This window comes from Nerophis ophidion, linkage group LG09, assembly GCF_033978795.1.
Source record: "Nerophis ophidion isolate RoL-2023_Sa linkage group LG09, RoL_Noph_v1.0, whole genome shotgun sequence".
Lineage (NCBI taxonomy): Eukaryota > Metazoa > Chordata > Actinopteri > Syngnathiformes > Syngnathidae > Nerophis > Nerophis ophidion.
In genome coordinates, this window is record NC_084619.1 from 55,396,999 (window position 1) to 55,408,060 (window position 11,062).

The 11,062-nt window shown below is 32.8% G+C and overlaps 1 protein-coding gene across 1 annotated transcript in view; it reads right to left on the reverse strand.

The window, feature by feature from the left end:
- Positions 1 to 9,606, reverse strand: part of LOC133559481 (myelin and lymphocyte protein-like) — a 34,874-nt gene extending 25,268 nt beyond the window's left edge. Inside the window, exon 1 of the mRNA XM_061911291.1 lies at positions 9,388 to 9,606. Within this exon, the coding sequence (XP_061767275.1) occupies positions 9,388 to 9,474 (87 nt within the window). The 5' untranslated portion in view covers positions 9,475 to 9,606. The remainder of the gene's footprint in view (positions 1 to 9,387) is intronic.
- Positions 9,607 to 11,062: the final 1,456 nt, after the last annotated feature.

Here is an 11,062-nt window from a genome sequence, read left to right on the forward strand (position 1 = left end):
GTAAATTTCACAGTTCAGTACATGTTCCGTCCAACTGACCACTAAATAGTAACACCCGAATAAGTGTTTCAACTTGTTTAAGTCGGGGTCCACGTTAATCAATTCATGGTAACTAATCGTGCATATGATTCCCGATGGGGCCGGATGTTTTGATACTGGAACGATTCCAATCGGATGAAAACTGTGGGCTGTGGCGTGCGGCAGAATAATAATAATAATAATAATAAATAGATAGTTTTTTGCTGTAGAATGTTATATGTGAATGCCCAAGCAAAAACTCTTCCAAGTATCAAATCCTGTACCCATACTTGCCAACCCTCCTGATTTTCCCGGGAAACTCCCATATTTCAGTTCCCTTCCCAAAAATCTCCCAGGGCAACCGTCTTCTGAATTTCTTCCGATTTCCACCCAGACAACAATATTGGGGGCGTGCCTTTAGCGTCCTCTACAACCTGAAAAGGAGACTATTATATATGTCTCCGTTATCCATAGGTTTATCTATAACCCATAAAGTAGGCAGCGTTAATACACTGACACACAACATCCAGGATTCCCATCATGCATTGCTTCAAAACTACGGCAAGTAGTAATGTCCAAAAACATAAAAGAGACATGGCGATGACGAGTAAGAAGAAGAAGTACGCTTGCAAGTTTCAAAATGATTGGAAAAAAATAATTTCATTTCATCCAGGACAGCTCGAAGGGGAAGTGGTATGCTGCCTGTCTCAAGGTTGGCAAGTATGCCTTTACCTTGTTTGTCATTTCCATTTATCAAAACCAAACAAACTAGTAACTATTGGAGAGGGTTGTGTTCCTCCCTGCCTTGTAGGCATCACTCTATGTCAGGGGTCACCAACGCGGTGCCCGCGGGCACCAGGTAGCCCGTAAGGACCAGATGAGTAGCCCGCTGGCCTGTTCTAAAAATAGCTCAAATAGCAGCACTTACCACTGAGCTGCCTCTATTTTTTTATTTTTATTTATTTAGTAGCAAGCTGGTCTCGCTTTGCTTGACATTTTTAATTCTAAGAGAGACAAAACTCAAATTGAATTTGAAAATCCAAGAAAATATTTTAAAGACTTGGTCTTCTTGTTTAAATAAATTCATTTATTTTTTTACTTTGCTTCTTATAACTTTCAGAAAGACAATTTTAGAGAAAAAAATACAACCTTCAAAAAAATGTTGGGATTTTTAAACACATATACCTTTTTACCTTTTAAATTCCTTCCTCTTCTTTCCTGACCATTTAAATCAATGTTCAAGTATTTTTTTATTGTAAAGAATAAAAAATACATTTTATTTTAATTCTTCATTTTAGCTTCTGTTTTTTCGACGAAGAATATTTGTGAAATATTTCTACAAACTATTATGATTAAAATTCAAAAAAATGATTCTGGCAAATCTAAAAAATCTGTTGAATCAAATTTAAATCTTATTTCAAAGTCTTTTGAATTTCTTTTAAAATTTCTGTTCTGGAAAATGTAGAAAAAAATAATGATTTGTCTTTGTTAGAAATATAACATGGTCCAATTTGTTATATATTCTAACAAAGTGCAGATTGGATTTTAACCTATTTAAAACATGTCATCAAAATTCTAAAATTAACTTAATCAGGAAAAATTACTAATGATGTTCCGTAAATAATTTTTTTAATTTTTTTCAAAAAGATTAAAATAAGCTAGTTTTTGTCTTCTTTTTTTCGGTTGAATTTTGAGTTTTAAAGAGTCGAAATTGAAGATAAACTATGTTTCAAAATTTATTTTTCATTTTTTTCGGGTTTTCTCCTCTTTTAAACCGTTCAATTAAGTGTTTTTTTTCATCATTTATTTTCTACAAAAAGGATAAAAAAATATACGACGGAATGACAGACAGAAATACTCATTTATTTATATATATAGATTTATCTATTAAAGGTAAATTGAGCAAATTGGCTATTTCTGGCAATTTATTTAAGTGTGTATCAAACTGGTAGCCCTTCGCATTAATCAGTACCCAAGAAGTAGCTCTTGGTTTCAAAAAGGTTGGTGACCCCTGCTCTATATGGAAAAATTAAATCTGTGCAATGCGTGAAAAATTTCAACACACCATATGTGGGAACTTTTACGGACAGAATTTCCAGGAGCAGTCAGGGGGTTGGTGGCTGCAGGATTAGGTCTGTACTTTTTTGGGGGATTGATGTGGTCCTGATGGCTTCAATCAGCTCTCACTGGATCGGTTCACAGTCGAGTTTGAAACGACCAGAATGAAAATCAGCACCTCCAAGTCCGGGTCCATGGTTCTTGCCCGGAAAAGGGTGAGGTGTCATATCCGGGCTGGGGAGGAGACCCTGCCCCAAGTGGAGGAGTTCAAGTACCCTGGCGGTCTTGTTCACGGGTGAGGGGAAAGTGGATTGTGATATCGACAGGCGTCTGCAGTGATGCCAACCCTGTATTGGTCCGCTGTGGTGAAGAAGGAGCTGAGCCGGAAGGAAAAGCTCTCAATTTCCCATCCTCACTTGTGACCAAAAGGATAAGGTCACCGGTACAAGTGGTCGAAATGAGTTTCCTCCGTCTGGTGGTGAGGATCTCACTTAGAGTGAAAACCTCTTCCACATCGAGAGGAGCCAGACGAGGTGGTTCGGGCATCTGGTCAGGATGCTTCTCAGGTAGGAAATCCATCCATCTTCTTCCGCTTACCGGAAGCCAGGACATGTTGGGGGGACTGTCTCCCGGTTGGCCTGGGAACACCTAGGGATCCCCTGGGAGGAGCTGGGCAATGTGGCTGGGGAGAGGGAAGTCTAGACTTCCCTGCTTAGGCTGCTGGCCCCGCAACCCGACCTCGGGTAAGCGGAAGAAGATGGATGGATGGCAAACGTATGAACTTACGAGACCGAAGGTAAATCTTTTAAGTTTCCACAGAAGACAATCTTTTCCACAGAACTATATCAAGATGCATTTTATTTTTATCGTTTTCTTTTAATCCTGGAACCTGGCATCTTTTAACTCTCACATGGTGTCAATTTCAGGATGTGAGGCTTGAACGTGGCTTTGTATTATTGATGCTCATTACGGAGAACACTTGCCCACAAAGATGTGTGGTTTCCCATTCACTTCCGTGAATAAATAGGAGGATAATTTTTCTCGGAACACTCTGCACTTAAGTGTTGGCGTTTCTCGTTTTTGAACGGAGACAATTTTGTGCAAACGAATCTGTTCGAAGCTGAAGACCTAAAACTGCAGGTTTTAGGTTGCGTCGAGCGGGAGGAGCCTCAGCCCCGCTTTATTATCTGCATATTGCTTGGCATACTTGTGCAAACGCCGATATAAACTAGGGTTGAACGGTATATCGGTATTAGTATAGTACCGCGATTCTAATGAATCATTCGGTACTATACCGGCTGTAAAAAAGTACCGTTTTTTTTACAGCTTGTCCCTCATAATTTAGACAAAATAATAGAATGGAAAATGACACAATATGTTACTGCAGATAAATTAGGAGCCTTTGTTTGTTTACTTTCTACTAAAATACAAGTTATTTTGTATGTTCACTATTTTATTTAAGGACAAACATATGTTTGTACCGTAAGATTTTTTGTTAAAATAAAGTTCGAGCCCGCGCCTTGACAATATTGGTACTAATAAAGTACCGTGATACTAATTGATGGAAGGCGGTACTATACTGCCTTTCAAAAGTGCCGGTACTATTCTTTCATTTGAGTGCCGTTGTGTGGTGGTAATTACAGACCTGAGCGTGTCAAAATGCACACACAAAGTGCGTTCAAGCAATAACATCTTGGAGAGGAGGAATGGCAAAAAAAAAACAACGATATTTGTACTGGTTAACAAAGATGGTGAGTGGAGCGCAATATGGAGGTACTTGGGCTTCAAAACCAACAATAAAGGTGACACTTTAGTGTCCCTTTAAAACAAACCTCGCCAAATGTGGCGATTAGTATCACCACCTTTGCTTCAAACTTAGGTAAACATTTAAATAATAAGCATTCAGACCTGCACAATGAGTTTAAAATAGTGACGGGTAATAATGTAGTTGTTACACCTGTCCTGCTGTTCTGCTCCGGTGCAGACCGTAGTAGAGGAACACAGGGCAGACGTTCCCTTCAGGGTCGATGTTTTTGTCGAGTTAACACCCTTATCTTTACCCGGCAATGGGTCTGCTGAGTCCCGCAGAATTCGAGGCTGCCGATTTGTGACAATCAGGTTGCTTTATTAATGAGTTTTGCAGGACAAAACCTGGCCCGTTTATCCTTCTACTGCGCATTCATGCTTTACCTCTCTCTCTTAACTCGCCCACTCCACTCACTCACTGACGTCACTCAGTGATACATTTTGGTATTAGTATTGGTACCAAAATATTGGTATCGGGACAAGACTAATATAAACCAATTGCTATGGCGACATCCAGTGGATTAAAACCTTTGGTGGGCCACCTTTGACACTCCTGACCTAGAGGCAGTCTGCTACGAATACGCCTGTTTGCCCGCCAAGTGCTTAAGCCGGTGCCAAGAAGGGAAAAAAAGGTACTGAAATATGATAGTTTAATTGTACTTAAATCAGTACCCAGTAGTACCAATACAATTTGATGGATACTGTTAAAAGTACCACATAATAAAGTTTATCTGTCCGTTTCCGCTATAAGGCCACTAGGCCGCCTAGTGGTTTGAGTGTCCGCCCTGAGATCGATAGGTCGTGAGTTCAAACCCCGGCCGAGTCATACCAAAGACTATAAAAATGGGACCCATTAGCTCCCTGCTTGGCACTCAGCATCAAGGGTTGGAATTGGGGGTTAAATCACCCAAAAATATTCCCGAGCGTGGCCACCGCTACTGCTCACTGCTCCCCTCACCTCCCAGGTTTTGAACAAGGGGATGGGTCAAATGCAGAGGACAAATTTCACCACACCTGGTGTGTGTGTGTGAGACAATCATTGGTACTTTAACTTATAAAACAAAGCTAAAGTGTTTTGTTCAGCATTGGATGAGTTTGAGCATCTTTAATGCACAGGATGTGTCAAAATAGCGCCACATCCGTCAATGTTTCTGCGTACAACCACCTTAGACTTACATTGTATATATCAACCAGGTCTTAAACAGGGGGTCCACGACCCCCATTGGGTCCACAGTGGTACTGTTTTTTGTTTTTGGTAAATGTTTTATATCCCCTTTGCAATTTTTCCACAAATTAATATATTTAAAGGGGTTGTATTATGATTTGTTTTTACACTTACCTTGTGGTCTACATAACATGTAAAAGTGCGTCTTTGGTCAAAATGTTGCATGGATTATGTTTTACAGGTGGTTTTCAAGCCCCTTTTTGACCGTCTATTCAAAATGCGGAGGTCTTATGTCATCCATGTTGTAGTTTTTAGCATGTACATATGGAATCCACTGGCTATGCCTCGTTGAGTACGTCATGGTCATCCACTGCCACACATGCTTTGATGTTTTTACCACACTTCTAACCGCTTGTGTCATTTTGATCAAATGCATTCAGTTTAGTTCAACTGGAAGTGCCGCGTTGTCGGCTGCAGTGTTTGCAAAGAGCTTAAGTGTGTTGTTTTATGTGCATGACTTCACTGTGAACCTTCAGCACCGGCAAAACTATCATGACAAGTTACTAGCGGGGCACTAAAAAAAATTGATTCAGTTTGGGATCACGATTCTTATTCTAAAGTGATTTCAAAAATATTTTTTTGTTTTTTTTAAATAAATAAATAAAAAAAATTTTAATGAAAAGTTTTTTTTTTTAACAAGACGTTTTAGACCATTTTCAAAAATACATTTTTCTTTTATTTTATTATTTTGAATTTGAATCCATTTTGAAAAAATGCTTTAAGTCATCTTATTTTTTTAAATAACTTGTTTAAGCCATCTACATAAATAAAAATGTATTTTTTTTATTTTTACTAAGAATCACATTTCAGAAATACATTGATTTATAGGAAATCTTTAAAAATAAAAATGTTTATTTAATTTTATTATTTTCTAATAAAAATCTATATTTAAAAAGAGGTTTTTCGGCCATCGTTATAAACACAATTTTTTATAAGAATACATTTTTAAAACTCCATTTTCATAAATAAAAATGTTTTTTAATTGTTATTTTTATTTTGGATCAATCTTTGAAAAATGTTTTAGGTCATCTGTATGAATAAAAATGTTTATTGTATTTTTTTTAATAAGAATCATATTTAAAAAAAATTATAGGCAAACTTAACAAATAAAGATTTTCATTTCATTTTATTTTTCTAATAAAAATCAATTTTTAAAAGACGTTTTTAAGCCATCGTCATAAATGCATTTTTTATAATAATACATTTTTAAAACAATGTTTTAGGCCATCTTTATAAATTAAAAAAAAAATATTTTTTACTATCATACATTATTTTTTTATAAAAGGATTTTTTAAGCCATCTTTATAAATAAAAATGTTTATTTTTTATTATTTTGAATCAATGTTTTAAAAGTCTTTGAAAGTCAAACGTATTTTTAAATTGTTTTAATTTTTAAAAAGACCTTGTTCAAGCCATCTTCATAAATGAAAGTGTTTCTTTTTTATTAAAGTTTTTGAAATAAAAATACAACTTCAAAAATACATTCATAGGTGATTTTTACAAATAATGTTTATTTCTTTTTTTTTTTCTAAGAATCAATCTTTAAAAATATTTTTTATAGGAATACATTTTTAAACTAATGTTTTAGGCCAAATTTGTAAATAAAAAAAACAAATATATATATATATATATATATATATACTTTTTTTAATCCATTTTTTATAAATACCTTTTAAGCCATCTTCATAAAATAACAATGTTAATTCTTTAAAATTAGACAAACATTTTAAAAGTACGTTTATAGGCCATATTTTCAAATAAAAATGTTTTTGTTCTTTTCTTAAAAAAAAAAAAAGAATATTTTTTTTTAAAGGACGATTTAAGTCCACCTTCATAAATAAAAATATATATTAAAAAAAAATTAATAAAATATAAAATAAAAAAAAATGCTTTTAGACTACCGGCATATTGACAAATAATGTTGTTGTTTTTTTAAAGAAGAATCATTTTTTAAAAGGACTATTTTAGTCCATCTTCTTAAATAAAAATATTAAAAAAAATAAATAAATGAAATAAAATATCAATTTAAAAAAAAAATGCTTTTAGACTACCGGTATATTGACAAATAATGTTGGAGTTTTTTTGTTGTTTTTTGTTCTTATCTTTAAAAAAAAAAAAAAAAAAAGAATAATTTTTTAAAATATTTAAAATATTTAATATTTAATATTTAAATATTTTAATATTTAAATAATAATATTTAATAATATTTAATGAAATAAAATATCAATTAATACAAAAAATGCTTTTAGACTACTGGTATATTGACAAATAATGTTTTTTTGTTGTTGTTGTTGTTCTTTTCTTAAAAAAAAAAATTATAAAAGGATGATTTAAGTCCATCTTCATAAATACAAATATTTAAAAAATAATAATAAATTAAATATTAATTTGAAAAAAAATGCTTTTAGACTACCAGTATATTGACAAATAATGTTGGGGTTTTTTTTGTTTGTTTTCGATTATTTCTTTCATAAGCATCGATCTGTAAAAAGACGTTTTAAGCCGGAAGGAGCTTTTCAAACCTGTAACCTGTTTTGAAAATCTCTCATCATAATTCTTATACCAAATAATACATTTTCTTAGTTTGGATCGAGAATCGTGTTGAATAAACCGAGAAGCGATTCTGAATCAAATCGTCACCCCAGAAATCGGATGGAACCTCAGGTGCCCAAAGATTCCCAGCCCTACAAAATGCTGCATTAAAATGTCTGCTATGTGAACAACTAGCATGAAGAGCACCGGATGAAACCTGCCAGGTCTTAAGATGTCTGCAGTGCACGTATTTACATTTAAAGTGAGCTTATTTGCCTTGTGCCTGTCAAAGACCACCTCTTATGCAAACATGGCTCCACAACTTAGTCCTCGCTGGACTCTTCCTCCCAAACCAGAGCAGCAGGTTATTCCGCAGAAGGCTCTTTTGGTAAAAGGAGCCGAGAAGATGTCCGGTTTCGATCCACGCCTCTCCGCCCTTTTGCCGCCATCCAAAGCTTGGGTTTATTCCGGATTGGATCCAAAATAGAGTCGATTTGCGTTAAAATTAAAGAAAACCTGATAAACCTTGGATTAGACGTTTCCTCTTGTGGTCTCTAAGTAGGAAATAAAATGCCATCACATGGTAGCAATCAACAGCTACGGTGCTAACTGCTGTCACCATCGAAAAAGAAATGGATAAATAGACCACGTAATATTTGAATTGTAAAAATGTTTGTACATTAATTTCGCCCGGGGCGGTTAAGACGAGTTTGCGTTTGTTCAGGCAAATGTGGGGTTCGTCTTAGTGATGAAATGATGAATGTGCAAACGCTCAACGAGTTTGCACATTTATTCACCAAATACATCCATCCATCCATTTTCTACCGCTTATTCCCTTTTGGGGTAACGGGGGGCGCTGGCGCCTATCTCAGCCACAATCGGGCGGAAGGCGGGGTACACCCTGGACAAATACAGACTTTTAAAAAACAACAACTTGATATTATTCATATTTCTTTGGCTGTTTCTGAATGGTGTTCTGTTTTTCTGCTGTTGCTATGGCGATGGACTCAACAGTCAGCCTGAATTGGTTGCCAAGCGCTAACGCTAACATTTATCTTGAATACAATTTACACATTATTTTAAAAAATTCGATGTAGAGTATAGAAAAAATGTCAGACTATTTCGTAAATATTTTCATATCAAAAATAATTTAGGAATGAAAAAAAGAGTCTCGCGTCGCAAAATAATTTGTAAAAATGTCCAAATACTAAAAACATTTTAAATATTTTAAAACTAATAATGAATACAAATAATTTCTTAATGATAGTAAATTATTTTGCAATTCAAAGATGACTGAAAAAATATTTTGTAATTATTTAAAATTTATTACAACTTTTTCCATCCATGGCAGACACTTTTATAGTCTAACAGTACAATATTTAGAGTTTAAATAAAAACAATAAATACATTTTTTTTTACTTTTTCATCACAGGCAAATTACAAAACAAAAAAATTATTACAACTTAATTTAAATTTACTTTAAAAGTAGAAACAAAATCTAAATATTTTCACAATATTTAAAAGTTATTGGACAAAAGTACTTCTTCCTTATACATAACAGTAAATACATATATATATAAATATATAAATTTAAAAAAATGTAGCATATCAATGATTAAAATAATTTCAAATAGAATGATAGTTTGTGATTACAACGTCTTAGTCATACTGTAAATAGAAATATGTATCGTTCTATTATTAGAGAGAGATCAGATAGATCTTTGGTGATTCATCTTAAAGGAACTCACAAACTCTGGGATGAAGAACAAGTCAGGAATGGAAGTGAAGATCCTGAAGCCTGTAGGCAGAACATCACCCGACGTGGTGGAAGCCATAGTCCCAAACTGTGAGAGTGTGTGTGTGTGTGTCTTTGTTTTAATGTTTGAGTTCCAACAAAGTGATATGCACTTGCTGTTTAATCTGCTTTTTAAAGGCCGCCTCCTGCACCTCCCTCTACCTGTTTGCCTCCACTCCACCTACCCATCCCTACCAGCACTATGTGTGTGTGTGTGTGTAGAGTGTCTAAAAAAGGTTGTTTACATACACACAAAAAAAGTGATTGTGAGGCAAATTGGACAGCGTCAGCGTGGGACATCAAAGTCGCGGCAATTTGTATAACCGCACTTAGGAAATAAAACCACAGACGACTCTGCCAAAATAAAAGCATGCACGCTTTCTAATGATATCCCTAATCAGAAGCATCCGTTCCGTTACTTATTATTTACGACGATGGGAAGAGTTTATGAATACAATTAAAGAAATGCATTAAATAATTTGTAAATATTGAATATATATTTCAGAAAATAAACAGGCATTGTATAAAATAATTATAAATTAATTACATATTTAGTAGGCGGTTTTCAAAATACTCAAAACGCTTTACATGAAGAAAAACAACAGATTTTGTTGCTACTAATGAGTAATATATTATTCCAAAATAATTGTATATTAGTATATTAATCATTATAAAGTTGTACTAATAAATAATATTTTGATCATTTGGAAATAATAACAACTAATAGAATATTAATGATTTTAAAATGACACTAATATTTTAATAGCTATGAAGTAATGTCAGAAATCTTTTTATAATTAAATAATATATTAATTATAAAGTAATACTAACAAAATACATTATTAGTTCCAAAATAATAGAAATGTGTAAGTATATTAATCATTACAAAAAATTATGAATATTTTTGATCATTTAAAAAAAACTAATAGGATTGTGATGATGAAGAAATATTAGAAATCTGTTAATGATTATAAATTATCTATTTATTATAAAGTAATACTAAGATAATATATTATTAGTTCCAAAATCATAGAAATGTGTAAGTATATTTAAATCATTACAAAAAAATGTATGAATATTTTTCATCATTTAAAAAAAACCTAATAGGATTGTGATAATGAAGAAATATTAGAAATCTGTTAATAATTATAAATTATATATTAATTATAAAGTAATACTAACATAATATATTATTATTTCTAAAATCATAGACATGTGTAAGTATATTAATCATTTAAAAAAATGTATGAGTATTTTGATCATTTAAAAAAAATTAATAGTATTGTGATGATGAAGAAATATCAGAAATCTGTTAACTACAAATTATATGTTAATTCTAAAGTAACACTAACATAATATATTATTAGTTCCAAAATCATAGAAATGTGTAAGTATATTAATCATTAAAAAAAAATTATGAATATTTTTATCATTTAAAAAAAAAAAAAAAATAGGATTGTGATGATGAAGAAATATCAAAAATCTGTTAATAATTATAAATTATATGTTAATTCTAAAGTAATACTAACAATATATTATTAGTTCCAAAATCATAGTAATGTGTAAGTATATTAATCATTACCAAAAAATGTATGAATATTTTTGATCATTTAAAAAAAACCTAATAG